At 52.7% G+C, this 26,605-nt stretch overlaps 17 protein-coding genes across 17 annotated transcripts; 7 read left to right on the top strand and 10 right to left on the bottom strand.

The window, feature by feature from the left end:
• Positions 1–5: 5 nt before the first annotated feature.
• Positions 6–2,900, top strand: SAICODRAFT_96708 (patatin-domain-containing protein). Its single transcript, XM_019172061.1, has 7 exons — positions 6–362; positions 417–750; positions 800–877; positions 932–1,064; positions 1,118–1,298; positions 1,354–1,737; positions 1,788–2,900. Exons 1-7 carry the CDS (start codon positions 42–44, stop codon positions 2,712–2,714), a joined length of 2,358 nt encoding a protein of 785 aa, XP_019021847.1. The 5' UTR covers positions 6–41; the 3' UTR covers positions 2,715–2,900.
• SAICODRAFT_84547 (uncharacterized protein) lies at positions 2,901–3,467 on the bottom strand. The gene is made up of 2 exons (XM_019171367.1): positions 3,242–3,467; positions 2,901–3,185 (listed from the first exon to the last, which is right to left on the bottom strand). The coding sequence occupies exons 1-2, from the start codon at positions 3,397–3,399 to the stop codon at positions 3,059–3,061; spliced, it is 285 nt and encodes a 94-aa protein (XP_019021846.1). The 5' UTR covers positions 3,400–3,467; the 3' UTR covers positions 2,901–3,058.
• A 314-nt stretch (positions 3,468–3,781) lies between these two features.
• Positions 3,782–6,805, top strand: SAICODRAFT_61187 (uncharacterized protein; the record flags this gene model as incomplete). The annotated part of the gene is made up of 2 exons (XM_019169830.1): positions 3,782–3,817; positions 3,878–6,805. The coding sequence occupies 2 exons, from the start codon at positions 3,782–3,784 to the stop codon at positions 6,803–6,805; spliced, it is 2,964 nt and encodes a 987-aa protein (XP_019021845.1).
• A 179-nt stretch (positions 6,806–6,984) lies between these two features.
• On the bottom strand, positions 6,985–7,730 carry SAICODRAFT_61148 (glutathione S-transferase domain protein; the record flags this gene model as incomplete). Its single annotated transcript, XM_019169827.1, has 2 exons — positions 6,985–7,569; positions 7,626–7,730. 2 exons carry the CDS (start codon positions 7,728–7,730, stop codon positions 6,985–6,987), a joined length of 690 nt encoding a protein of 229 aa, XP_019021844.1.
• An 844-nt stretch (positions 7,731–8,574) lies between these two features.
• Positions 8,575–9,501, top strand: SAICODRAFT_9693 (uncharacterized protein; the record flags this gene model as incomplete). Its single annotated transcript, XM_019172078.1, has 1 exon — positions 8,575–9,501. The coding sequence occupies one exon, from the start codon at positions 8,575–8,577 to the stop codon at positions 9,499–9,501; it is 927 nt and encodes a 308-aa protein (XP_019021843.1).
• Positions 9,502–9,677: 176 nt separating this feature from the next.
• Positions 9,678–10,780, bottom strand: SAICODRAFT_9692 (uncharacterized protein; the record flags this gene model as incomplete). The annotated part of the gene is made up of 4 exons (XM_019172077.1): positions 9,678–9,965; positions 10,023–10,462; positions 10,515–10,668; positions 10,724–10,780. 4 exons carry the CDS (start codon positions 10,778–10,780, stop codon positions 9,678–9,680), a joined length of 939 nt encoding a protein of 312 aa, XP_019021842.1.
• A 67-nt stretch (positions 10,781–10,847) lies between these two features.
• Positions 10,848–11,943, bottom strand: SAICODRAFT_96696 (nicotinate-nucleotide diphosphorylase). The gene is made up of 2 exons (XM_019172060.1): positions 11,735–11,943; positions 10,848–11,683 (listed from the first exon to the last, which is right to left on the bottom strand). Exons 1-2 carry the CDS (start codon positions 11,906–11,908, stop codon positions 10,964–10,966), a joined length of 894 nt encoding a protein of 297 aa, XP_019021841.1. The 5' UTR covers positions 11,909–11,943; the 3' UTR covers positions 10,848–10,963.
• Positions 11,944–12,027: 84 nt separating this feature from the next.
• On the top strand, positions 12,028–12,598 carry SAICODRAFT_31762 (uncharacterized protein). Its single transcript, XM_019168003.1, has 2 exons — positions 12,028–12,214; positions 12,276–12,598. Exons 1-2 carry the CDS (start codon positions 12,075–12,077, stop codon positions 12,526–12,528), a joined length of 393 nt encoding a protein of 130 aa, XP_019021840.1. The 5' UTR covers positions 12,028–12,074; the 3' UTR covers positions 12,529–12,598.
• Positions 12,599–12,746: 148 nt separating this feature from the next.
• Positions 12,747–13,843, bottom strand: SAICODRAFT_21393 (uncharacterized protein). Its single transcript, XM_019166422.1, has 2 exons — positions 13,641–13,843; positions 12,747–13,581 (listed from the first exon to the last, which is right to left on the bottom strand). The coding sequence occupies exons 1-2, from the start codon at positions 13,810–13,812 to the stop codon at positions 12,800–12,802; spliced, it is 954 nt and encodes a 317-aa protein (XP_019021839.1). The 5' UTR covers positions 13,813–13,843; the 3' UTR covers positions 12,747–12,799.
• A 166-nt stretch (positions 13,844–14,009) lies between these two features.
• On the bottom strand, positions 14,010–16,120 carry SAICODRAFT_9688 (DUF1741-domain-containing protein; the record flags this gene model as incomplete). Its single annotated transcript, XM_019172073.1, has 6 exons — positions 14,010–14,527; positions 14,586–14,951; positions 15,000–15,106; positions 15,167–15,861; positions 15,921–16,028; positions 16,079–16,120. The coding sequence occupies 6 exons, from the start codon at positions 16,118–16,120 to the stop codon at positions 14,010–14,012; spliced, it is 1,836 nt and encodes a 611-aa protein (XP_019021838.1).
• A 184-nt stretch (positions 16,121–16,304) lies between these two features.
• SAICODRAFT_61084 (NAD-dependent deacetylase HST3) lies at positions 16,305–17,285 on the top strand (the record flags this gene model as incomplete). Its single annotated transcript, XM_019169822.1, has 2 exons — positions 16,305–16,417; positions 16,472–17,285. Coding segments are annotated over 2 exons (927 nt in total), but the record flags the coding sequence as incomplete, so codon positions are not given.
• A 1,403-nt stretch (positions 17,286–18,688) lies between these two features.
• Positions 18,689–19,797, bottom strand: SAICODRAFT_31760 (uncharacterized protein; the record flags this gene model as incomplete). The annotated part of the gene is made up of 1 exon (XM_019168002.1): positions 18,689–19,797. Exon 1 carries the CDS (start codon positions 19,713–19,715, stop codon positions 18,690–18,692), a length of 1,026 nt encoding a protein of 341 aa, XP_019021836.1. The 5' UTR covers positions 19,716–19,797.
• A 255-nt stretch (positions 19,798–20,052) lies between these two features.
• SAICODRAFT_21389 (ARF/SAR superfamily) lies at positions 20,053–20,877 on the top strand. The gene is made up of 4 exons (XM_019166421.1): positions 20,053–20,081; positions 20,134–20,159; positions 20,215–20,294; positions 20,348–20,877. Exons 1-4 carry the CDS (start codon positions 20,065–20,067, stop codon positions 20,795–20,797), a joined length of 573 nt encoding a protein of 190 aa, XP_019021835.1. The 5' UTR covers positions 20,053–20,064; the 3' UTR covers positions 20,798–20,877.
• Positions 20,878–20,964: 87 nt separating this feature from the next.
• Positions 20,965–22,511, bottom strand: SAICODRAFT_84529 (uncharacterized protein). Its single transcript, XM_019171365.1, has 2 exons — positions 22,345–22,511; positions 20,965–22,290 (listed from the first exon to the last, which is right to left on the bottom strand). The coding sequence occupies exons 1-2, from the start codon at positions 22,498–22,500 to the stop codon at positions 21,064–21,066; spliced, it is 1,383 nt and encodes a 460-aa protein (XP_019021834.1). The 5' UTR covers positions 22,501–22,511; the 3' UTR covers positions 20,965–21,063.
• Positions 22,512–22,600: 89 nt separating this feature from the next.
• SAICODRAFT_84526 (DNA primase large subunit Spp2) lies at positions 22,601–24,307 on the top strand. The gene has a single exon (XM_019171364.1). The coding sequence runs from the start codon at positions 22,794–22,796 to the stop codon at positions 24,198–24,200; it is 1,407 nt and encodes a 468-aa protein (XP_019021833.1). The 5' UTR covers positions 22,601–22,793; the 3' UTR covers positions 24,201–24,307.
• A 90-nt stretch (positions 24,308–24,397) lies between these two features.
• On the bottom strand, positions 24,398–24,709 carry SAICODRAFT_9682 (putative cytochrome c oxidase assembly protein; the record flags this gene model as incomplete). Its single annotated transcript, XM_019172068.1, has 2 exons — positions 24,398–24,547; positions 24,623–24,709. 2 exons carry the CDS (start codon positions 24,707–24,709, stop codon positions 24,398–24,400), a joined length of 237 nt encoding a protein of 78 aa, XP_019021832.1.
• Positions 24,710–25,156: 447 nt separating this feature from the next.
• SAICODRAFT_73215 (uncharacterized protein) lies at positions 25,157–26,605 on the bottom strand (the record flags this gene model as incomplete). Its single annotated transcript, XM_019170836.1, has 2 exons — positions 26,584–26,605; positions 25,157–26,520 (listed from the first exon to the last, which is right to left on the bottom strand). The coding sequence occupies exon 2, from the start codon at positions 26,474–26,476 to the stop codon at positions 25,157–25,159; it is 1,320 nt and encodes a 439-aa protein (XP_019021831.1). The 5' UTR covers positions 26,477–26,520; positions 26,584–26,605.

The raw sequence follows: 26,605 nt of genomic DNA, 5'->3' as shown, positions 1-26,605 counted from the left end.
AGCCCATACAAACCTGAACACCAATAACAAACACCTCGAAGATGGGAGCGATATCAGAGGACGACACACGGAGCAACAAGATGTATCCGGCCTCGGATCTCATCTCGGAGAGCTACTTGAACGAACGGGACATCGAGGCCTTCGGAAGGGCGCTTCAGATCAACGAGCATGAGGAGACACCGGCAAACGAGTTCATTACGGCGTTACACGACTGGGCACCTGTAAGACAACAAGTACCCAAGTCAAAGGAGAAGGAATCTTCGAGCACGAAGAAGAAAGCGAAAGGACGGAAGAGGAGTTCGAGTATAAAGGATGAGACGAGAGAAGGGGTTGTATATCCGATTATGCGCTGGCCGTTACTGGTAAGGCGAATAAAACCTTGATTATTTTGCTTAATGCTGATGTTCGTCTTACAGATCGGAATATCGCTGTATGTTCAGTTCCTTGCTTGTCTTTACCTCCTCATCCGCCTTTACATCAACATCTATGAGCACATCATCATTTGGCGCGGTACACCACTCAGACTCCGTAACGCCCTACGGAATTCAACTTCGTATACGGAGTGGCTCAAGAACGCGATCAATCTCGACAAGTACATGGGCCACGAGGAGTGGAAGAAGGAGAACGAGTATGCGTATTACGACCACGTGCTGATCAGGAAGAGTTTCAAGAGGTTGAGGTCCCTGAGGGAGAAAGGAGATGTAAGAGGTTTGAGAAGCGTTCTGGAGGAATGTGTGAAAGGAAATTTTGGTGCGTAAGGAGGCCCCTTTCAAAAAGGTTGCAGCTAATATCGTCACAGGCGGGATCGAGAACCCTAGGCTCTACTCACAGACTTACTACGGCACCAAACGTCTGATCGACCAATATCTTGATGAAGGTAGACGACGAATTGTTGGACCCTACTTTGGTTGCTGACATCATTATCTTACAGTCGATAAATCTCTGAACATCGTCATCAACTCCTCCGAAATATCCCAGGAGGACAAACGGGTCATGTTACGCTACCTGGCCAAGAACTATGGAAGGACAGCCTTGTGTCTCAGTGGGGGTGCTAGCTTCGCATAGTAAGTTGTCGTTTCTTTTACCGGGTCCCGGATCACTGACATTGAGAATATAGCTACCACTTCGGCGTTGTCAAGGCATTATTGGAGGCTGACTTGCTCCCCAACGTCATCACCGGTACTTCGGGTGGAGGCGTGATTGCCGCATTGGCATGTACCCGGACCAAAGATGAACTGAAAGAGCTTTTGACGCCTGATCTCCATGCTAAGATCACAGCGTGCAAAGATCCACCATCAGTGATTTGACACCGCGACTTCTTCTTATGCTGAAGGCTGACAATGTTGATCACAGGTATGGCTACCCCGTTTCTGGAAGACTGGCGCAAGGTTCGATGCCCTTGACTGGGCCCGTGCAGCAATGTGGTTTTGTCGTGGGTCCATGACGTTTCGAGAGGCGTATGAGCGTACGGGACGGATCCTCAATATCTCAGTCATCCCGTCTGATGTTCATTCGCCGCCAAAGTTGATCAACTATCTCACTGCTCCGGATACAGTTATCTGGTCTACGCTCCTGGCCAGTTCGGCTGTACCTGGGATCCTGAATCCCGTTGTGTTAATGATGAAGGTGAAGGATGAGAACGAGACGGATGGGTACAGGCTTGTGCCGTATAACTTTGGACATAGGTGGAAGGATGGGAGTTTGCGGACGGATATCCCGTTACAGAGTTTGAATACGGTATGTCCAGTACTGTTGTACCCAAAGTGCTGAGCTGATCTAAGACATAGCATTTCAACGTGACCTATTCCATCGTGAGTCAGACGAACCCGCATATCTCCCTGTTCTTCTTCTCGGCAAGAGGAAATGTTGGACGACCCGTCGCACACCGAAAAGGAAAAGGATGGCGTGGTGGGTTTTTGGGATCGTTGGCGGAACAATATCTCAAGCTTGATTTGGGAATGTGGATGCGCGTACTCCGCGATTTGGAATTACTCCCGCGCCCCGCTTCCCAGGATTGGTCCAACGTCTTTCTCCAGCGCTTCGATGGCACGGTAACGATCACACCGAAAACTGTACCTGGTGATTTCTGGTATATCCTTAGTGATCCAAATCGCGAGAGGTTGGAGAGGATGATCTTGAGTGGGCAGCGGAAGACGTGGCCGAAGTTGTTGTTTATCAAGCACCGGTTGAGTGTTGAAAGGATTATCGAGCGGGGTCGGGCGTTGACGAGGAAGAAGGTGAACGGAAACGGAAGTGGGAGTGGAAGGGGCAGCGGAGTCAATACTCCGGTCGAGGGAGGGTCGGGGCAGCTTGGAGTGCCTGTGGGCGAGGGTACGATATTGAGTGATGCGGAGATTGAGGCGAGTAGCGAGTCTCACGCACACCAAGCTGCCCGAACGACCACCAATGGCAAGAATCCCGCGAAGAAACAGCGTGAAAGGGACACAGAAGATTTACGGAGACGAAGCCTCAGTCCGAGGGTCAGAGGGCAGGAGCCGTCGAGAGCGGTGTATGATTCGCCAGATTTCAATGATCATGCGGGGATGATCGAGGATGAGATGGAGGCGAATGGGACAGGGAGTGGGTATGGACTTGATAGTTCGAGTTCGGATGAGGAGGATGGAGATGGTGATACCGGGGAGGGAGAATATGAAGGCGAGGGTGATGTTACGGATGCTTTCATCTCCAGTCGGGGGATGACTGGGGCATACTGAAGTTGACAGTGAAGCAAACTGAGATGTGATCCGCAATGTTGTATCAAGTGACGTGAGAATTGTTTCGTATAAGAAGAATGAATTAGACTGTTAAGACACTCCGCCCAGTGCCAGGTATACCGAGAACCCCACGCGACACCGCTGTTGCAATAAACGAAGATAAAACCCGAGATAAAACAAACCAGAACAGAACCAAAAAGAATACCCAAAAAGACAAACGAGATAACATCCATGCGAAAGCTCGGGAATGGTCACGATGCTACGCATTTAACGTATGACCACTCGGCAACCTCTAACCCCCTTTTTCTGAACCGAAGGACTAGTACCAACTGACGGCAAGCAACTTAGGATATGACACAGCAACCGCCATCGCCTCCACCTTGCGGCGCGTAAGGATCGTCGCGTTTGTCGACGGGACCCCAAACTGATGGTACCATATAATCCTTTGTAGTCTTCGTGTACTGGATCAACCTGTATCCCTCCCGTCAGTACACATCCACGGTACACAACCAGAGGTAGCAACTCACGATTCACAAGCCTCAGAAGCCTTGATTCGCGGTCTATCCAAATCTTCCCGCAAACGCGCATTCAACTCATTCAGTCGCTTCAACTTCAGTTCCGACATGGATTGCTTCGGAGCGCCGGCTGGCTTTGCGGATGGACCGGTGGAGTTTGTGAGGGCCATCTTTTGGGTTTGAACGAGCAGCTTCTCCGGGATGAATGCTTGTTCAGAGAAGGAGTCGGTGTAGCGGTTCGCCGAGCACAGTCCAGCTGGTTGCACCTTAAAGCCTGTGCAGCGGTCGCGGTCGATCAACGGGTGTCCAGCCACGCATCCAGGGAGCACTTAAGAACAAAACCACGGGGAACATTGGAAGGTATTTCAGAAAACTTGTACAAAGTAATCTAACTTATACTATTTTGAGCAGAATAGAAATACTATCTAAAACTTCCGACGCCCTTCAGACAGGCTTTGTTGGTTAGCCCGAAAAAGTACGCTCACCCTGCTGCACGTCCTCGGAGGTCGTGAACTCTGTAACCGGACCTTCTCTACGGCTCATTTGCACAATATGGCTCCGTTTGCTAAGCCAGAGAACGTGTTGAGAGTATGTGACTCCTTATACGTCGTCAATGCCGTTCAATTGCTAACCTTCGTGTTGCTATAGAGAGCCGAGGAGCTTATTGCCGTTGGGCAGAACAATGCTGCCCTCCAGGCCCTTCATGAGATCATCACCTCCAAGCGTTCGCGTACGACCGCTTTGGGATCCCTCGAGCCTGTCATGCTCAAGTTCATCGAGCTTTGCGTTGACCTCCGCAAGGGAAAGATCGCCAAGGAGGGAATGTACCAATACAAGAACATCGCCCAGAACCTCTCCGTCCAGACCATCGAATTGGTCGTCAAGAAGTTCATCGACCTCGCTGAAGCCAAGGTGCAGGCCGCCCAGGCTCAGGCTGAGAAGATCACTCTTGACGCCATTGATGATCTTGAGGCCACCGAAACTCCCGAGTCCATCCTCATGTCCACCGTTTCCGGTGAGCAGTCCAAGGACCGCACTGACCGTGCCGTCGTCACCCCCTGGTTGAAGTTCCTCTGGGAGGCGTACCGTACCGTCCTCGACATCCTCCGCAACAACGCCCGCTTGGAAGTCATGTACCAGACCACTGCCAACCAGGCTTTCGCTTTCTGCTTGAAGTACACTCGTAAGACCGAGTTCAAGCGTCTCTGCGACTTGTTGCGCAACCACTTGCAGAACATTGCCAAGTACTCCAACCAGATGCACTCCATCAACCTTAACGACCCTGACTCATTGCAGCGTCACCTAGACATGCGTTTCGCTCAGTTGAACGCTGCCGTCGAGCTCGAGTTATGGCAGGAGGCTTTCCGTTCCGTTGAGGACATTCACAACCTGTTGACCATGTCCAAGCGTCCACCAAAGACCATCATGATGGCTAACTACTACGAGAAGCTCTCCAAGATCTTCTTGGTTTCCGAGAACTACCTCTTCCACGCCGCTGCCTGGAACAGGTACTTCGGTCTCACCCGTGCCCAGATCAAGGCTCAGAACACCGAGGTCGATGTCTCCAAGTTGGCTTCTTTGGTTGTCTTGTCTGCTTTGTCTATCCCTGTCATCTCTACCTCCCGCTCCAAGGCTGACTTGGTCGAGATTGACGAGTCCAAGCAGAAGAACAACAGGCTCGCTGTCCTTCTTTCCATGGGCAAGGCCCCTACCCGTGCTACCCTCCTCAAGGAGGCTTTGTCCAAGGGTTTGTTGAAGACTGTCAAGCCCGAGATCAAGGACCTCTACAACATCCTCGAGGTCGAGTTCCACCCTCTTTCCATCTCCAAGCGCATTGAGCCCATCCTCGCCCAGCTCGCCGAGGACGCCGACATGAAGCAGTACATCAAGCCTTTGCAGCAGGTCATCTTGACCCGTCTTTTCCAGCAGCTTTCTCAGGTTTACGACTCTGTCAAGCTCGACTTCGTCTTGAACTTGGCCAAGTTCCCTGCTCCTTTCGAAATGTCTACTGCTGAGATCGAGAAGTTTATCATGAACGGTAACAAGAAGGGAGAGTTGTCTATCCGTATCGACCACGCTGGCAAGGCCCTTACTTTCGAGTCTGATGTCTTCGCTGCTCCTCGCGTTGCTGCTGAGTCCGGAGTCCGTCTTCAGGCTACTCCCGCCGAGTTGGTCCGCACCCAGCTTTCTCGTTTGGGCAAGTGCTTGTTCGCTACTATCAACGTTGTCGACAAGGCTTACCTCGAGGAGCGTCTCGCTGCCAAGCAGGCCGCTTTGGAGCGTGCCGCCGCTGGCGCTGACAAGGAGCACCAGGACACTCTCGCCCGCCGTGCCATCATCGAGCGCCGCAAGGAGCTCGTCGAGACTTTGCAGATGCGCAAGGAGAAAGAGGAGGCTAGCAAGCGTGCCCTCAAGGCCCAGCAGGAAGCCGAGGCCGAGCAGAAGCGTCTTGCCGAGGAGGCCAAGAAGCGCGAGCTCGACCGTATCCGTCGCGAGCAGGACAAGATCCGCGAGGATGAGGCAAGGAAGTTGGCCGAGGACCTCAAGGCTAAGGGTGCGCTTAAGGTCGATGTCGACAACCTTGAGGGTATGGACACTACCAAGTTGAGGCAATTGCAGATTCAGCAGATGGAGAAGGAGACTAAGGACATGTCCGAGCGTCTCAGGATTACTAGCAAGAGGATCGACCACATCGAGCGTGCTTACCGCCGTGAGGAGATTCCCTTGTTGGACGAGGACTACGCCAAGCAGAAGGAGGCCGATAAGACCGCTCACGCCGAGGCCCGCCGTATTCAGCTCCAGACCTCCAAGCAGAAGCACGCCGACGATCTTGCCCTCAAGAAGCGTCTCGCCCGTATCTTGCCCGACTACTCTTCCTTCCGCGCAACTATCGAAGAGAAGCGTCACGAAGAATTCGAGGCTCGCCGAGCGGAAGCCCAGGCCGCTCTCGAGGCAGCAAAGGAGGACCGTCGTCGCCAGGTCCGCGAGCGCCGCGAACACGAGGAAGCCGAGCGTGTCGAGCGTGAGGCCCGTGAAGCCGAACTCGCCGCTGAGCGTGAGCGTGAGGAGGCCGAGCGTGCTGAACGCGAGGCGGAGGACCGTGCACGCCGTGAGGAGGAAGCTGCTAAGCGCGCTGAGGAGCGTGCCAAGTTGGATGAGGTCGCCGAGCGCCAGAGACAGCGTGATGCGGAGATCGAAGCTAAGCTCGCTGCTAAGAGGAACCAGTCTCGTGACGAGGCATTGCGTGCACAGGGTATCAGGGATACCAGACCTGATGGCGCTGCGCCCCAGTCTGCTGCTCCTGCTCCTGCTGCTGGTGGTGGTGGATGGAGGGAGCGTCTTGCTGCCAGGAAGGCTGCTGAGGCCGCTGTTGGTGCTGCTCCTGCTGCTCCTGAGCCTACTAGGAGTTCCGCTCCCGCTGTTGCGGAGGAGGCGCCGGCGCCTAGGAAGTATGCCCCTCCCTCTCAGAGGCAGGGTGCCCCCCAGGGCGGTGCTCAGGAAGGTGCTCAGGGTGGAAGTGGTGGCAAGTACGTGCCTCCTTCCCAGAGGCGTCAGGAGGGCGGTTCCAGGTGGTAAGCTAGAGTTGTTGAAGTGTGATGTGGAGGGGTGAGGAATTGCATGTGGAGGTGTTCTAAAACGTTCGCTATGATTTAGCTTTTTGGTTGGTGCGAGTACTTAGTAGGATTTATGAAGACATATATCCGTTAAAAGCCTATTGTTGTTCACTACTCATACATCTCCTCATACGTCACGCCCTAGAAGTAAGAATACTCTCCACCCTTCTCCAAAGCCCTCTTGTATGCCGGCCTCTCGTGTACCTTCTCAACCCAGTTCTTGATGTTCTCAAACCCCTTCCCAGCACCGCCTCTCTTCACCGCAGCCTCCATAGGGAACAACATCATGAAATCCGCCCCACTGAACGTCTCACCACCGGCAAACCATTCACGGCCCTCCAGCTCCTTTTCCAAGAACTGAAAGTTTTGTTCGAGGTTGGGGGACAAGTACGCATCGCGGACCGAGGCAACGATCTTTGACGCGATAGGACGAGCGAAGAATGGCATAGGTGCGGATGCAATCTTGTCCATGACGAGGGCGATGACGAGGTAGAGCATGAGGGTGCCTTCGGCGTAGTGCATGTAGTACACATAGCGCCTGTATTGCTCTTCTTGGGTGGAGGGGGAGGGGATGAGGTGGGGAGCGTATGTCTCGAGGAGGTAGGTTATGATCGCGCCGGATTCGGCGATGACAGTTGAGCCGTCGGTGATGATGGGGGATTTACCGAGGGGGTGGATTTGTTTCAGGGAGGGTGGGGCGAGGACGGTTTTGGGGTCTCGTTCGTACTACACACAGCCTATTCAGCCTTGATCCTACAAGTAGAGAAGAGCGACAAAGGTACCTTCTGGATTGTGTAGGGAACATCAAGTTCCTCGAGGAGCCACAGCACGCGCTGAGAGCGGGAGTTGTTGAGGTGGTGGAGAATGATGGGTTGCGCTGGCTTCATAACCTGCTGATCTCCGGTGCTGGCAGCGACTTCGTTTACGTCCGACATTGTGGATGTTGCAATTGATGAAGTAGAGCTTGAGTTTGGTGACGCGCACAGCAACCCCCAAACCTACACCAGCTCGAAGACCCAGCATAGCAGCACGACTCGCTCGAAAGAGAACAATTCTATTTCATATGGTCAGCATAACCGACGGAAACAGCCCAACCCAAGCCGATGTTGCCCCCAGTGTCTCGGATCCTGCAGCCGTAGGCGCTGGCCTTGTAGACTGCTCTGGACCAATAACAAGAACCATCCTGGCGGGTTTGTTCGAGATGTGAACGACCTCCGATCGAAGGTCCTTGCGGTTGGCAGTTCATATAGCGGAGTCGCGAGGAAAAAGAGGAGCTTGGAGGACGGAACGTGGGTCATTCCAATTTCGATAACTTCGAAGACGAACGGCGCAATCACCGGCTGCGGTTGCTTGAGCTGGTCCTCGTCTGACTCATCAGATCGAAGAACCATATCGGGTCAGCTCACGACACGAATACCGGACCGACCGATCATCCAGGCATCGACGCGGGATCCGGGCTTAGGGATCGCCGACCGCCGCGGGATCATAGTCGCCTTTTGCAAGCTTCGTCAACCTTATCGACGGTCTACGTGATCGCCGGGTGACAGGGTTCGAGAACGTACGTACACGGCATAATCATTTTGCCCGGCCCGTCACAATTGGGATCACAAGCAATTTCACTTGCGACTAATCGCTCCGTTCGCAATCGAGCAACTCACAACTCAATCGCTCTTTCGCTATAAAACCCTACACACATCACCCTCTACTTCGATCTATACGACATTTGCAACAATGCCACTCATGAACCACCTCCCAACAGAATTAACCCTCCAAATCCTCTCCTCACTCTCCCCCCTCGACCTCTTCTCCCTTTCCCTAACGTCCCACGCCTACCACACTCTCGCAACCCACAACATCCTCTGGGAACCCCTCTGCCGCACCCTCTGGTCCCGCAAACGCTACCTCCCCCACATCCTGATCGCACACGCCGAAACAATCGAAAAGTGGAAAGAGGAGGAGGGAAAGTGGTTTTGGGCATGGGGGGTGGTCTGGAAGGAGGCGGGGAGGTGTGAGGTGGGTGTGGGGGATGTGGTGGAGAGCAGTCCGTGGAGGTTTCAGTTCACGAATGGGTTGCCGAGTGCGACGTACCCGATGTTTTTTGCGCAGCCAGAGGCATCACCTTCACCATCGTCTGCTGCGCCAGAGCTCGAATCAGGCTCGTCACCACCCGCACCGGATTCATCCCCACCACCAGGCTCATCAGGCTCTGGCTCCAGTTCTGGATATGACTCAGATCCTCCCACCGGAATCTACTCCCACCTCGACCTCCTCCCCGACCCCGACAACTTCTCCCTCGTTCCCCCCTCCCACATCCGAATCGGCTCCTACCCACTCCTCCACGTCTTCCGCAACAAAATCACGTGGGCGTGGCAGATTACGAATCCGTTTGTGTTTTATATTGCAATTTGGCATCCCGGGTTTGAGAGGTGTTTGGGGTTGGCACGGGAGGGTGCGGGAGAGGGGGGAGAGGAGGGGAGTAGGCCGCCGGTGGAGTGGGTTGAGTTGAGGAGGAGGGTGTTGGGGATCAGGACAGGGGGTGGGGATCAGGAAGAACGGGAGGACGATGATTGTGGTCCTGGTGGGCGCTCGGGTGACAGAGGTGTACGGCGTCCGGGCGCGGGAAGGGGGTTGATCACGGATGCGAACGTGAATGTCTGAAGCTGGGGTTCAATGAGCATACCACCTATTAAATGCATGGACATCGACAGACATCATTTCGGGTAGAAAGGGTAAGGGAAGCATAGGAAAGGAAAGTGGCATATTGGGTATCCGTCTCGATCTCACCATCATAACGCTAAAACAAGAAAACCAATTCTCCTGCCCCACTTTCACCTCTAGATCAATCCACCCAGCGCAATATCCTCACACACCCCAATCCGATCCATCAACCTCATCAACGCCCCCTCCGCCTTACTCGCAACCCCTACCACGCCCTCAACCTTTGCAACATTATTCTGGATCGAGGTAAGGTGTTGTTCGAGTTGTGTCGTGAGTGAGCATAGTGTTTTATCGTTTGCGGTATCGTACGTCGAAGATGAGGTGCGTTTGAGGTTGACGCGGTCAGGAAAGGCGATGTCGTCGTCGGGCGAGGGTTCGGTTGTGGTTTGGAGGAGGGGGTGGAGCTGTAACGTATGCGTGTCAGATCCGAATGACAGGAAACTTTCACAAGCATTCATTACCTTCTTTTGCCTCTTCCTTCGTTCCCCTGCCGCAGCCTTCGCGTTTGTTTCAAGCTCCCTCAACTGTTCCACCTCCTCCTCCAGTTCTCTTCTCTCCCTCTCCAATTCCCGTTCTAACACCCCAACCTGCTCCAAATCCGTAACGAGACCTGTTTCTAAAGTGCGGCTCTGGTCCAGGACTTTCTCATATTCGATACCCTCTCCGCTGCCTGGCGGCACCGGTAATTTCCTCAACGCATTCTCAATCTTCCTAAAAGCGTGTTGCAACACCGCTTGTGTCTCCCTTCGTCGCGAGTCGGATTTAGCAGTCGAGAAGATTGGGAGGGCGGTTGTTTCAAGTGTTGACATGAGTGTTTCAATTGCGGAGGCGGGGAGGGGGTGCCAGGCGGAAGTTATTCGGATTTTGCGGGAGCGAGATTTGAGGGTGGGGAGTTGGAAGGCTGTGAGACTAGATTAGGACATGTTCAAGATATGCTTGGGTCATGGCCCCACCATCTTCGTCTACTGCTTTTCGTTTCCTGGTCTGTGAGGAGGTTGTGGAGTCGCCTGTTGCGGGCGGTTCTTCTACGGGTTCTCGAACGCGTTTCTCGGTTGCTTTGGCTGGTGCGGCCGCTGCCGGGGCAGTCTTGTTCTTTGTTCCTCTTGGCTATAACATTCTTCAGCACATATCCCTTCTCCTTATTTGAACAGCATGCACTCACCATAATTGACGGCCCTGGTGTTTTGTTTACTTGTGAGGGTACCGGTAGGTAACTCATCCTCATGCATGCCGCCAGCGTGCACTCTGGGGTGCATACAGCTGGTGGGCGGGAGCGGACTCTTTCACACTGTTCATCATTTTTAACTCCCTTTTCTTATTGTTCTAGCATATGCATTTGCGAGCACTTCTTCAATCGCATACCAGGTATCATAGACCATCTCTATCGTACAGTCCATGTTCTTTATTTGTCAATCTTGAGGGAGAAGTCGACATGCTGCACCGATTGATGGATGGAGCTTGTCGAAACAATGTCGATGTCGTTGTTCAAGAAGGCACCGACATTCTTCTCTGTCAAACCTCCGGAGCACTCCAACAAGACTTCCCTCTTTCCAGCCCATCTCTGCTTGATGTTCTTCGCCGCAACCTTCAATCCATCACCGGTAAAGTTATCCAGCATGACAATATCAGCACCAGCCTCAATCGCCTCATCGGCCTCTGCCTCGGACTGAACCTCAACCTCGATCTTCACAGCAAAACCACCCACTGCACGAGCAGCCTTGACAGCGCTTGTGATAGATCCAGTCGACCAAACATGATTGTCCTTTAACATGATCATTGAGGACAAATCATACCGATGCGCATCAACACCTCCTACTAACATGCCGTACTTCTCCACAACCCTAAACCCTGGTGTGGTCTTCCTCGTTCCTGCCAAAATCCCTTCATACCCGGCCGCACGCACCAAATTCAGCAAGCGTCGAGACGTTGTCGCAATACCAGAACAGCGGGCGAGGGTGTTGAGGGCAACGCGTTCGCCAAGAAGGATTTTTCGAGCTGGACCGCGGACTGTGGCAACTTTTCGGATAGGGGTGAAGGAGGTCCCTTCGTCGAGGTGCCAGGTTACCGTGCAACCAAGTTGGGTAAAGACTTCATCAAAGAAGGGACGGCCGGCGAGAACACCCTGTATGTTCTTGGTCAGCAACAGTCATGATTGCAGGTTACAGGAGCAGACCTCGCTCTTTCCGTAAAGGGTTGCGGTCTTCTCGTCCTCTCCAACAACGAAACCTCCATAGTCAAAGCTGGGAGCATCCTCGGCTAGCCAGGTGGTGATGACAGCCTTCCATGATGGAGGAAGGAGGTGTGCAGGGTTGCCTGGGAGAGTGAGAGATGTGATAGGTTGTGACATCTTTGCAGATATATGCTGTCGTTTTGGTGGTGAGTATGAGGGAGGAGGTTCGCGTCCCCCCGCGGCCGGCCCCGTGCCTTGCACCTCTCAGCATGGCCCGACAAAAGTCGACGGGAAGGAGCATTTACTCCACCAAAAGCGAAAGAATCAGCATTACACAACCAATATGGTAGCAAGATATAAGCGCGTCGCAGAGGCTCTCAGGAATATCCGCGTAGGCCCCGGTGCCGCCGTTTTCTCGCCTCAAGTCAAAGCCCTATCTCTCACATTTCGATTCGAGAACTATGCTGGTCAAATGGGTGCACGGTATGTCCCTCCCATCCCTCCCATCCCTCTCCTTAATGCTAATGCCAGAGTGCGTCCACAGGGTGTTCTTCAGAGAAAACCTCCCCAGAATCCAATACCACAATCCCACCCTCCCAATCACCGTAACCCGCGACCACGCAAAAGACAACGCATGCAAGATGATTGTGACGATGGCGGATGGGACTACGCAGGAGATCAGTATGCTGAGGAAGGAGAGTTCGAGGATTTGTAGTGAGTTGCTGAGTGTTGCGAAGGCGACGCCGTATACTGAGGCTGAGGAGCCTGCGAAGACCAAGCAGACAGTGACTGCATAGGCGAGTTAAAAAGAGGCAGATAGAGGGACTGGGCGTGCAGGGTGTCTGGTACGATGAATGGTGACTGGTGGTGTACCCAGATATCGCGATATCTCCAGGACAGGTTTTTGGCATATAGCCCGGCGTTTATGATTACGTTACAAACGATAAAAGACAGCATCTTTCATACGCGAAACTGTACCCTTCGTCATGAACATGATCAAATTAAACGAGGACAAGCGCCTCTCGGCCGTGTAGCTATGCAAACCTGACAAGAACCACGAGATGCACATCACCAACTCTTCACCCACGTACCAACCCCCAACACAAACACCAACCAAAACAAATCCCTAAGCCCACTCGTAAAAATAAACCGATACCTCGCAAACGTCATCAGCCATCCCCCAAACGGGGCCGGCAGTTGCCCAGCCAGCATCGCGAGTTTACTCCCCGGGAGGGCCTGTCCCCCACGCTCGCTAAACAACCTCGCTGTTTGGAGAATTAACTGAGCCGTGATGAAGTACCAGAAGACGGGTTTGACGCCCGTGTAAGACTCGAGACGGTCGATGGAGGTACCGGTGAAGGTATCCGCCATGACGGCCCAGATTCCGATTGAGATGGAGATGATCCAGTGCGCGAATCTCCAGTATCCGCCCCATGGATCCACCGCTTTGACTTCTTGCCCCATCCCCATTCCCATTCCGGGGATTGGTGGCATGCCCGGGATGGATTTATCGCCGCCCAGTAACGCGGTCAGCATGGCCATGGGGTCTCCGCCCGCCCCACCCTCAGCTCCTACACCAAGGCCACCCATACCGGGGAGGTTGCCGAACGGGAATTGAGGAGCGGAACCACCAGCAGCACCAGTAGGGCCTATGCGCGCACCGAGAAGGTCTTCAAGACTCGCCATACCACCAGCCCCACCAGTACCCGATGGGAACGACGAAAATCCGCCATCGAGGGGTGTACGCGTCCTACTCGGCGCCAATGGTAGGGTAGAAATGTCGACTTCGGCCGGATCATCCGTCACGCTCGCGCTGTTAACCCTCAAACTCGCGTTTGTTGTAACAGGATCTGTTTGCCTTTCGTCAGCACCACACCTCAAAGTATAGTCCACATGCAAAAAGGCAAACCTGAAGGAATCGAATGCGCGCCCTGCATCCCCGTAATCTTATTCAATCTCGTACTTCCACCCTCCAGAATCTTCTTCTCGCGTCGTTCGCGGCGGAGACGGGCTTTCTCTGCGGCTGAAACCTCAGCCGAGGAAGTAGCTGCTGTTGGTGTTGTTGAAGCGTCGTCAGCCATTGTACTGGTAGAAGTGTAGGGTAAGGATCGAGAGGGGGAGTATATTTTTCGGAGCCGTGCGATACTTTGATCTACGGGTGTATGACGCGGGAGTCTGCAGGGCACGTGCACGCGTTTTTTGACAGCCCCGACCGTAGGTAAAATGCATTAACCACCGAATGCTAAAAACATACCTTACGTGGGTTTTTTTTTCTTGGTTAATGAGCCCGCTCATCAATCTCAATAACATCCCCAACAACCCCCCTTCCAACCCCCTTCAAAAAAACCCTCTCCTCCCCCTCCCTCCACCTCTCCCAAACTTCCAACCCCTCCCCTCCACCCTTAACCTCCAACCCCCCATACCCATCCCGAATAACCCTATGCACCTCCTCCGCATCCAGATGTTCTCCAGTCCTCAACTGATGTGACTCGATTAACGACAAATAGTGTGCGTGGACGGCGAGGAGGAGGGTCGTTGGTGGGTATGTTGTCAGGTTATAGGTTTGGGAGAATTGGGTGAGGAGGTGGCCGGATTGGATGACTTGGTAGAAGAGGTCGTCGTATTCTTTTGCGGAGGGGAGGAAGGATTCGCCGGAGCTTAGTGCGAGTGCGAGGACCTTCGATAGAGACTCTGTCAAGGTTTTGACCCGCGTGAGGTCTTTTAGGTCGTCCGCTCTTGCCGTCATGAATTTGACGAGTCCAAACAACGACTTCCACAGGTGATGCCAATGATACGCTACACCCAAAACCGTCGTCAGCATAGTTTGTAATATCGGGGGTAAATGGGACCATACCAATCCTCGTCCTCCCCCTCTTCAGCACACTAATCCCCCTCCCCACCAACCCAACAACATTAACATACCCCTCAACATCCAACCTCTTCTTCAAATTCCACTCCAAGCCTTGAACACACAAATCAAACACAACACCCATCACAACCCTTTCCTCTCCCATTCCTCCCAGTTTGGGGAGAGGGGTGCGTTGTCGGCAGAGTCGGACACTTGAGGATTGGAGAGCGAGGAGGGATGCGGTACCGGGGTCGTCGAGGAGGATGCGGAGGATGAGGGTTGTTAGGCGGGAGGAGGTTGCGGCATGGGGGGAGCGGCGTTGGTGGGAGAGGAGGTAACTCGTGAGGGAGAGGAATAGGGAGAATGGTGATTCTGGACGCCGTGTTAGTTGGTAACAAGGGGACGGGGGACGGGACGAACCTGTGTTTGGGGCGGTAGGTGGTGCACGAATGAAATTCATACAAAACACTTTCGAGTTCTGCACAAACTCGTACACCGCCAACAACACCGCAACTTCCGGACCCGGTCTGTACACGCAACCAATCAGCCCTCATTCCACGACCCACTCTCCTCCCCAGATGACTTACAATACCCCCCAAGCCTCCTCCACATCCACAATCCCCTTCGCCTTACTCTGTCTCCGTTCAACCAATTTCGCTCCCCCCCACCACGACCCCATCCACCCCACAAATCCCACCCCCTCCCCATCATCCTGTACCTCAATATAATCATCCCGCACCTCCCTACACACCTCCCCAAACGTCTCAATAACCGCCATCATCTGTTCCTGATCCGAGAGTTGTGAGAGGTATGTCTGGTATGGGTTGTGTGACTCGAACTTCTGGTATGCGGCCAATAACCCGACTAATAAGACCGCGTCTCGTGTCCCAGCTGCTGGGGAAGACGACGGGCGAGATGTGATGTAGGAGAGTAGTGGTGGGAGGAAGTTGCGATGTGTGAAGTATGAGATGAGGGAGGAGTGGTACGCACGGGCGACGAAACAGAGTGCTAGGGCGACTGCTTTTGTCGCTAATTCCTCATCGTGGGAGTGTTGTGAGATGAGGTGTTGTAAAGATGTGACGAAAGTCGGGAGAACGGTGTCGACGTCCGAGAGGGAGGTTAGTGTCGTAATGATCGCAGAGGAGTCATACGAGCGTTTTCCCGATATGGTGGATTGGATGAGTGTTCGTAGTGTATCGATTGCGTTGCTACATTGTTCGGTCGAAGAGGTTGGGGAGGAGACGGTGTGGACGGCATTGGTGAAGATGGATTGTGTTATGTGCTATTCTCCATTTCGATTAGCATTGAAGGGAAAAGGTGGGGGATGGCCATGGGAGGAACCTCAATACGTCCGATATCTCGGCGGAGGATTGTGGAGAGAGCAGTGTGGTCATATTTTACGGAGAAGAGGTTGTGGTAGAAGGTGTCGTCGAGAATGTCCGGGTCGTCCTGGTCACGCATCAATCAGCTCCCTCCTCCCATAGCATGAACAGACGTACAATCCCATACACGAACTGGCCATAATAGACGGCGGGATCCATATGGGTATCTCGTCTCGAGGAGGGTGGATCACGTGTGGTGTGTGGGTTAGCCCAACTGGCGGTCCGCGCTCGACGTGAAGTGTGAAGGGAAGGGAAGGGAAGGCCGAGCGCTGCGCATACACCCCACCACAAACAAGGAGACCGTCGCTATTGGCAGCATTCACCCGCTATAAGGACCAGAACCATGGTTCACAAGATATCCCTCGGTGCACGAGGAGGAGGGACAAAGGTGGATAGAGACCTCGATGAAGTCGCACACGCTGTCGCAAAAGCAAAACGCGTGATGGTCGTTACAGGGTACGCATACACCCTTCCCACTCCCCTCTCACATGTCCCAACACCGTTTTACAGTGCCGGAATATCCTGCAACGCCGGTATCCCAGACTTCCGCAGTTCCGACGGTCTATATAATCTCGCATTAACAGACACCATCAAAGGCAAGGATCTCTTCGATATCTCCCTCTTCAACACACCAGAAACAACATCAACCTTCTACACCTTTACCTCAAACCTCCGTCGCGCAATCCTCGATGCGACACCAACCCCAACCCACCGCTTCATCCGTACCCTCAAAGATAAATCAAAGCTCTTGCGGTGCTACACCCAAAACATCGATGGCCTCGAGACGCGAGAAGGGTTGGTCGATGGCGAAGACGTGGTGCAGCTTCATGGAGATATTCACTCCCTCGTTTGTACACTCTGTCAACAAAAAGCACCTTGGACACCCGAACTCATGGAGCAACTCCGTCTCGGATCCGCACCATCGTGTCTCCACTGCGAATCTAAATCACTAGCCAGGACTTTATCGGGGAAGAGGGGTCTGGCAAGTGGTGTACTACGCCCCAATATCGTGTTATACGGCGAAGAACACCCACAAGGCCCCACCCTAGCAACCCTCATCAACCGCGACCTCCGCCGACGAATCGATTGTCTCCTCGTCATCGGTACTTCCCTCCGCATCCCCGGCTTCAAGAAACTCGTGAAAGACGCTGCACAAATCGTCCACGGATACGGCGGAAAAGTCGTATTTGTCAATTTGGGCGCGCCGAGTGTTAGTGAGTGGAGAGGCGTCCTGGATTGGTGGGTCGAGGGTGATAGTGATGCGTGGGTCGAGGATCTGAGAATTCGGGCACCAGAGGTATTCCGCGTGCAGACGACGTTGGACGGCGTACTTAAATCCACCAAACCTGGCGTCAAATCCAAGATTAAGAATAATGGACGCGAACCTACACCCTCCGAAAGCGGCGCGAGTGATAAGGAAAACGAAGGCGGTGTCGGGACGCCAAAGAAGAAGATCATCCGGCAACAACTCATTCAACTGCCTACCCCGCCATCATCACAAGACGATGCTAGTGCTGTTCCGGCTTCGGTGACGAGGAAGAGGGCGTTAGTTGAGGAGTCGTGCAATACGCCCAGCAAACGAACCAAAACCTCGGCTTCCATTCCCAAGAAGAAGGTCGAGATGCCGGAGAAGAGGGCGCTGGCGTTGGTGGAGGAGTTGTGCAATACACCCTCTAAACGGACCAAAAATGGCGGTACTAATACTCCCGCAAAATGCGCTCCGACGAAGACGAAGGTGGTGGAAAGACCGAAATCGACATTTTTCGATAAGATCAGTAAACCGAATGTCACCTCCATGGCTGCGACCAAGAAGTCTGTACCGGCGGCAGGGACGAAGAGGGAGAATGTTGCCTTGGGAGCGGCAGTCGGTGTGGGTGTGGGAGTGACGAGTAATGTGAGGACGCGGGCACAGGTTAAGGCGCCGTTGAAGAAGTTGAGGAGTTCGGGGGTTAAAGTTCAGGCGTGACCTTGATCTCGCATGGTGAATGTGAACAGAAGGAAGGAAGGAAGTCAAAATGGATACCCGATAGAAGCCCATAGAGAAGGGCTTATGGCGTTAAGGGTGCGTGATCTACTGACTATATGTTTTTCGTTTTTAGTAAGTACGGCGTTATGTTGCTTTGAAGAGATGCACGTTGCATCGTGATGGATGGGGCTCAGGCGATGGTGATGGTGATGGGCACGCCGAGATGGAAAAGGTTTAGCTGTAGTGTTTTCGTATGGTTTTTTATGTCTGAGAACAAGAGGCCGGCTCTGGAAGTCTTAATATACTTTTCTAGTTGTTACCCTACCTTGTGAGGTTCATTGGAGTCCGGAATTCTGGGAACGGACTCTCTCAAGTATTTCTCATTGCGATCGATGTCGTGGGATTCAATGTACATGTACACTCCAACGTTGCCTTATCTTCGTATCACAAAGATCGGTAAACGTCGACAGAACATCATTGACCAATACTATTCCTAAGCCTAAGGGAGAAGCTGCAGAACCGGATATTCCAATGTTTGTGGTGGGCAGTATGCCCACTCGACCAACCCGAATCCGGTGTTGGGTTCGGGGCGGATGATGCAGTCGTGGGAAAACAATTCTGCTCAACGCCTTACTCACACATCGTCACTGAACTCTGGAAGATGCGGCTGAGTACTGGTGTGGTATACGAGGACGAGTTAGAGATTCATGAACGACCAGCGTCCGGTACACATTAAGTCAGTTGTAAGCTAACACTCTATAGCTAGTCCGATTCATGCCATTCTGACAATCCAGTGCTTTCATCCGGATCATGAAGTTGATCCGAATTCACCTTGGTCTGCTTCACGTTTCCCATCCATCCCGTCAGCTTATTCAATTCCCACATAACCATCGCTGCCGTTTGACTACTATGCAGGGTTCCCACCGGATTAGGCATGGGTATCGACGCATGTATAACTGGCAGGTCAAGTGCGTCAAGACCATCCTGTTTGTCCCAATTCTGATCACCAGAGACGATGATGGCGAAACGCTTGGGAATTTGGTCGTGTGGGACTACCGTCCCGTCGCTTCGCCAAAGATGAAGCGTATTTGGCTTCTGATGTTCGACTTGAGACTCGGGGATTTCGCGGCAAAGGATAACTTGGAGTCGTTCTTCGTTAGCGAATTGTACGAACTCATTCAAGTCCTGGACCTTGTGCGGCATGTAAATTGTCTGTGCCCGCGAATGGGCAAGGACATCTGGAGCGAAGAAGTCGATCGAATTCCTTGACCGAGCTGCCGCTTGCCATCCAAAGAGACGCGCTGTCCGTACGAGCTGACCAAGGTTCGAAGCGTAATTGATTTTGTGGAAGTAAATGAGTCGCTGGAGGTCCTTTCCTTTTGGGAAAGACCAATTCGGCCGGGCGATTTCCGCGAATAACTCGTGTTTGTATGGTCGTGCTCGAGACCCCAAGATCCGTCGTACACGGTCGATGTCAACTAGGTACTGCCGTTCCGCTGGCCATTGCGAAGGGTTTTCAATCACGTTCAGCGCCGGCCGGCGCACGTCTTCCAATTCCTTCCAGACTTCGGGTGCGGTGACGAACAACGAAGCGATTTTGAAACCATCCTTCAGGAGGTGCTGGATGAAACGGCCACCCTGAACCAAAAAGAAACCACGCTCTTCGCGGTAAGCTTTCTTCTGAGCTAGGTTGGCAAGATGCATGACGATTGGTGCTGAGTGTACGCCGAGGCGATACATGCCTGCCGGGAAGGCGATAGGAGCCGGCTTCACTCCGGTGATAGGCATCGTGAAGTTTCAAGGATGTATTTAGGCGGTGTTGATATTGTCAGAGGCTGCTCTGTCGCAGAATAGTCAAAGTCGTCGTTCCGAATTCGACTTTCGGCCCCGGGCATACACATGTAACGTAACGTAGACAGCTGCAGTTCACGTGCGCTTCCGAACAAGATACTTACCGGTATAGATAGAAAACAAAAGCTCTGTCAATCACGTCTACAAATAACGTCGAATACCTCATCGCCTATATCTTGTTTTCTTTGGGTGTTCAGTGTATCAGAGCCGCAGATTCGTGCATATCGTGACGTTGGCCTGCAACAACGAATTCCAGTCCCAACAACAAACCATCGCCTATATTATCATGTTCATTCTCAATTGGTACCTCATCATTTCGTTCAGTATTGCTCGTATGGCTAACGGTTTGCCGCAGGTTCTGGGACGTTCTCGCTTCCCTTGGTATGATCGCCCCTAATGGTTACTTGGTGAACGTGTCTCTAATACCTGACTCCAGGTCTTTTGAATAAGCACGCCAAACTTCTCTTCCTTGGTCTCGACAATGCAGGAAAGACCACCCTTTTACATATGTTGAAGGTGCGCAGATATTGAGAGTCGAGATAGAGGAAAGACTCACTGACTTTGCACAGAATGACCGATTGGCTACTCTTCAGCCTACGCTACACCCTACATCCGAGGAACTCGCCATCGGAAACTGCAAGTTCACCACCTTTGACTTGGGTGGCCACCAGCAAGCCCGCCGTCTCTGGAAAGACTATTTCCCCGAAGTCAACGGCATTGTCTTCCTCGTCGACACCGCAGACACCGAGCGTCTCGCCGAATCGAAGGCAGAACTCGACGCTCTTCTCTCCATTGAGGAGTTGTCCAAGGTTCCTTTCCTAATTTTGGGTAACAAGATTGATGCGCCTGGTGCTATCTCTGAGGAGGAGTTGCGGGCTCAGTTGGGTATGTGGCAGACGACGGGGAAGGCTAAGGTGCAGGTTCCGGAGAACATGAGGCCCATTGAGATTTTCATGTGTTCGGTTGTGATGAGGCAGGGTTACGGTGAAGGATTCAGGTGGTTGTCGCAGTTCGTGTAAGGAATGGACGTGGAGGCGTCGGAGTCTGTTGGGGTTGGTATGGAGCGATGTTATTGCGCAGTGGGGAAGACCTGAAGGAGCCCATAAACGAAAACAGCGGAGGACAATGTTATCGTATTTTGGTGAATGAAGTATGGAAAACGTCGTTTTACATGCGTCTATATAGCGTCTCGTGTTTCCGTTGTTGTTTTGCTTTTTGATATCCCTAATCATGACAAACATCTCATAACCTCTATCTCTCGCAGTTTCTGTTTTGATTACCCCGCCTATTCTTCCCGGTTCAGATGCGGTGCCATCTCGATACTCTTCTGAGGCTCACCTTTGTTGTGCACAAAAAGACCCTGAAGCTGAGCGGTCGATACAGGCCTTCCCGTCTCCTGAATCCGTTTGACAAACTCATCCGCCTCAGTTTCCTTCCCTTCATAGAACCTCAGGAACATTTCCCGGAGCTGATGAGGCGTAGCATTACCAATCAACCGCTTCATATCAACACGGCCTGGGCGAATAAGGGCAGGATCCAATTTCTCGGCATGGTTCGTCGTCATAAAAATAATGCGTTCCTCAGCAGATGCGACACCGTCCAAAGCATTCAGCAACCCGGAAAACGTCACGTTTGAGCGACCATAGCCTGATTCTTCGGTTTGCTGTCGTCCTGAGAATGCAGCGTCGATGTCTTCGAGCAGCATGATCGACCTCTCTGGGAGGTTGGAGAGGAGGTGGTTTAGCTTGTCGTCTGTTAGGCCTCGTTCTGAGAGGTTCAGGATAGCAATGTTGTATTCCAGTTCTCCAGCTAGAGCCTGGATGAACGACGTCTTTCCAGAACCTGGGGGACCATAGAGGAGGTAGCCTCTTCGGTATGGGATACCTCGTTCATAGTACCACTTCCCACTTGCCAAGAAGTCTTTGACATCAGCGACGATCTCCTCTTTAATACCTTGGTCAAGGACCACACTGTCCAAAAGACGCCTCCGACGCGGTTGTCCAAATGGTCTCCATTCTGGACCCCAGGAGGTGTAGATCACCGTTTTTCCTTCTTGCATTTTCATTGCGAGACCTTTAGCTTCTTCCAACAGTTCTGTGAATAAGTGGCGGTCTCGTGAGAGGGTTGTCAGCGTTACAACTTCCCATGGCGATCCGGTGGATATATCAACCATCTTCGTATCTCTTGATCTGGTAACTTGAATCCATGCTCCTCTCCATCTGAAGAAGTGCTTGCCGGGTCCAGGGACTAGCGAGAATGTGGTGGATGCTGAACCGTTGTCGTGTTGTTTGTAGGATGTCTCAACGGCAAGGTGATGTGATCGTCCAAGACCAAGACCGGCGGAAGCAGTCTTTTGTTGAAGAGACATCCAGTGGAGGAACCAGAGGTATGATTTGTCTTTTGATGGGATTTCAAGGGTGACCAACATTTGGCGTTGAGCCATATGTGCTGCTCTTACTGCCCCCTGTCGAGCCATTGCCAAGCCAGCACCAAGACCCATCAAACCGAATCCCTAGAAGACAACGTCAGCCCCACCACCATAGGCCTGGAGCAATAGGTGACTTACAGCTCCAAACAGCGGGTTATCCGTGATTTGACTGAACCAACCCTTGTCTGCCGCAGGCACAAGAGTAGCAGCAGGATCCTGCGTAATTGCAAGGACATCCTCAACAGTTTGAGGCTGTGCTACCGTCTCTGACACGGTTGCTGCGATGTCTGCCATTTTTGTCGAGGAGGTAACGTAGACTCATGATCATGAGTGGCCCTTGCAGTTGCCCGATTTGACCAGGTGATTGGAGCGCGTCGCTCGACGAAGGAGAAAACGCGTACGGTAACGACGATATAACAGCCATTACAAAAGGGTATCCAGGCTCTTTCTCGCATTTATACCACATCGTACTCTTCACTCCGGTTGCTGTTACCTTCCTCGGTTGCTTCGTGCCGGCCTTTCAAACGCGTGAGCACCTTTCAAACGGCACATTCCTCGGTCAAATCAGCATATAACATCGCATAGCCATGTTCAGAAGTACTGGCGCAAAGAAGAGAAAGGTCGTCCGCAACTTCGACGCGAAGGTCCAGCGCCATGTCGACTATCCCCATCGTCTGAACTTTTACCTCGAACCTCCTCGCAGCGAGATCACGCTCGAGAACTTTGAGTTATGGGCCATTAACCGTCTGAAGGTACTCGGAGAGATCGAGTCTTCGCTATATCGAGGAAAGAAGGAGGCTGAGATGGAAGCTGCCCTGAAACCGTTGCTGGAAGGGTTACTGCCGCTTAACAGCAACAATGCACGTACGTTGAAGGGGTCTACTATCGATGAAGAGAGAAAGCGGGATCACTACAGTCATTTCATCCTCCGTCTTGCCTTTTGCAGGTCAGAAGAGCTTCGAGCGCGTTTCGTTCGGGCGGAAACAACACTCTTCAAGATCCGCTTTGCACAAGAAGACGTCGCATCACGTCTCGCATTCATCGAGTCCCTCAACTTTGACTGGGATCCTGTGTCGGAGGAGGAGAAGCGTGCGTTGATGGATAAGCTTATGGCGGCATCGGGTGTGAAAACAAGAGATGAACCATTCTTCAAGGTTCCATTCGAACGCGTCACCGAGCTTGTCTCCCACCGCCAGGTGTACCTATCTCGAGGATTTGCCTACGTCCCCGTCTCAGCTCAACAAACTCTTGTATTTACGGAGTTCTCCCAGCGCTTGGAAAAGGCTCTTGAGCTGACCGCTCGAGCCTTGCCTCGTCTGGACGAAGATGACCGTCTCGTTCCCATTCTCAACCACCTGTCCCTTGGTTTCACCGCACCAGAATACACCGCCTCCACAACTGCAGTAGGAGAAATCACCGCAGCACAAGTCGACTCCCTCGTCGGCCACATGCCAATGTGTATGCGAAACCTTCACACAGCCCTCCGAAAAAACAAACACCTCAAATACGGCGGTCGTGAACAATACTCCCTGTTCCTCAAAGGAATCGGCCTCTCGATCGAAGAAGCGCTTATCTTCTGGCGATCGTCATTCTCCTTGATCACCGACGACAAATTCAACAAAGAATACCGGTACAACATTCGTCATAAATATGCCCTCGAAGGAGCACGGAAAGATTACAAGCCTATGTCATGTCAAACGATCATCCTGGGGAACCCTCCTGGTGCTGGTGATGCCCATGGATGTCCGTTTAGACATTTCTCTATTGATAACCTTGTCGCTGGGTTAGGCTCGATGGGTATCCATGACCAGAGACAACTGAATGATATCAAGCAGTTGGTTGGCGCGCAGAAGTATCATGTCGCGTGTACGAAGGTATTTGAGTATACGCATCCTCAACTGGGGGATGGTGGGTTGAAGGAGAGTATCAGTCATCCGAATATGTACTTTGAGCAGGGCTTTGAGATGGCAAAGAACTCTGCTGTATCCCAGTAGCATACTGTTATCGACTTGATTCGCGACGGCGGAGAAAGCATTCGTTTGGGAATATCTCAGTTTCACTTAGTCTTACGGAGTTCAAGGTGCAATAACACACACACTGCTTTAGTTCAAAATCCTCTATATTGTCCGTAACATAACGCTGAAACGAAACGCCTGTGTTCCGTACCTTTTCCTCGTCTCACCTACATACATCATGACTTTGATTCATCTCGTGTAACAGTCTGCACCTTCTCATACTGCTTCTGCAACTCCTGCTGAGCAATAAGCTCAAGCTCACGCTCCTTACGGACACGCATACGTTCCGCATCCCTCAAAACACCAGCGTGCATCTGTCCTTGCTCCTACACGACTCGTCAGCACAAATCCAGATTTCAAGCACGCGATTGCGTAATCGTTGAAAACTCGGGAGAACGAACCATCTTCTGCAGCCAGTGGACACCGTACACAACACCGGCGGTCACGGAAACGGTGGTGAAGAAGGTGATCTTTGCTTTGGTCGACATTCTGGAAAGGTTGTGAGTTCGAGGTAGAAATGATATGTACCGTGGAGCAGAAAGTCCCGGCCAAAGATCCTCGGCCAAGTATGTTGGATAGAGCTGACAGTTGTCCAGCAAGAGGGCGACTTTTACGGCAGGACTTTATTGCGCCCTCGGTAACGTCGATTCCCGGATCCGGGGAATGCAGGGATCAGTGGCTGACCCGGTCGACGTGGGAAAGGACCGCCCGTGCACAAACTGATTGCGAAAACGAAAACGAACGTAAATATCTCGGTCATACTCATTCTTGTAGTCTTACGGAGTTCCAAACGCAGCCGCTTTCGTTCAAAAATCTCTATGTTTTCCATAATACAACACTCAATCGCACACAATCACGAATCCTATTGGTATCAATGCTTTGCTTTATCCTTTGCATTACCTTCCTCAGCTCAAACCACACATATCACCACCAACCTACAACAACAACTGCTCAGGGTTCTCAACATACGCCTTCAACCGCCCAAGATATGCCTTAGCGGAATTCTTGCAGACCTTTTCCTCATTCAACTCCAACTGGGCCTTGATGACGTTCGCTCCCAAAACAGTAGGCGCCTTAGGGGCGATCTGGACAGGAGCGGAGTTACCGGCCAAGATGTCGATTATGTCGACGGGGACGGAGGAGGAGGTGGTGGTGTACTTGGCCGCAGTAGGAAGAACGGGCTTGAAGTCGATGATGGTGTTGGCGGGGAGAGGGACTGCGCCGATTGAGACTGCGCCGCCGAAGGGAGTGCTATTCGCGGCCAGCGCGGAAGCAGGAGAAGCGGTGGCGAGACCAGCCAGGATAGGAGAGAAAGTAGGGGAAGGAGTGGAGGTGAAGGTGGTGGTGGGACGAGTAGACTTAACGCCAACCAACTCGTCGAAGATTTCGTCAGCCGCAGAACGCTTGGGAAGAGCGAAGGTAGGAACGTCCTTCAATGCCTTCGCAGCGGCCTTCTCAACGAAGGAGTTGATGGGGACCGAGACCGCGAGTTGAGCCTGGAGATTCTGCTGGAGTGCGATGAGCTTGTCGAAGATGATCGCAGTATCGACGACAGTAGGCGGCTTAACCTCCGGCACAACAACATCCGCAACCTTCACCTTCTTTCCCTCCTCCTTGGGCGCGGCTTCCTTAGTAGGCTGCTTCTCAGCCTTAACAACATTACTCAAATCCATCTTCTCCAACTTCGCCAACGACTCCTTCAAATTCTTCGAAGCATCTTTCTCGATCTTGCCCAAGTGTGCCAGAATATCTCCCTTCAACAAACGTCCTCGTGGTCCGGTTGCTTTGATGGAGTTCACGGCGTCTTCGAGGTGGTATTTGTGGAGGAGACCCATGACTGCTGGGGAGAGAGGGGTGGAGGTTCGTGGGGCGTCCTCGGTTTCGGGGGTTACTGGGTTCTTGGTCTCCTGCTTGGCTGATGCCTTGGCGTCCTTATCCTGCTCCTTCTTCGCTTCCTTCAACTCCTCCTTGGGCTCGGGGGCCGCTACTGCTGCATCATCGGCGGGAATCTCCAACGTCGCGAGATCATCTCCAGGCTCAGCCAAAACAGCGATCCGAGTACCAACCTTAACTCCAGCAGTCCCGTTATTGATGAAGATCTTGGCAAGGATACCATCTTCCTGAGCCTCGACGTCCATCTGTGCCTTGTCGGTCTCGATCTCGAGGATAACGTCACCGGCAGCGAAACCGTCACCCTCCTTGAGCTTCCACGACGCAACAGTTCCCTCCGTCATTGTTGGGGACATAGCGGGCATCTTGAAGTTCGACGCAGCCGCAGCGCTACGGGAGGACTGGAAGCCTGGGGATCATACAGGATCAGCACACGGATCTTCTTCGTACGTTTGAGTACAGGCATGCTTACCGCGAGAAGCCGCCAGCGCGGC

The sequence above is a fragment of the Saitoella complicata genome, assembly GCF_001661265.1.
Source record: "Saitoella complicata NRRL Y-17804 unplaced genomic scaffold SAICOscaffold_24, whole genome shotgun sequence".
Lineage (NCBI taxonomy): Eukaryota > Fungi > Ascomycota > Saitoellomycetes > Saitoellales > Saitoellaceae > Saitoella > Saitoella complicata.
The sequence above is the reverse complement of the archived record's forward strand: the minus strand, read 5'-3'. Positions and strand labels throughout refer to the sequence as shown.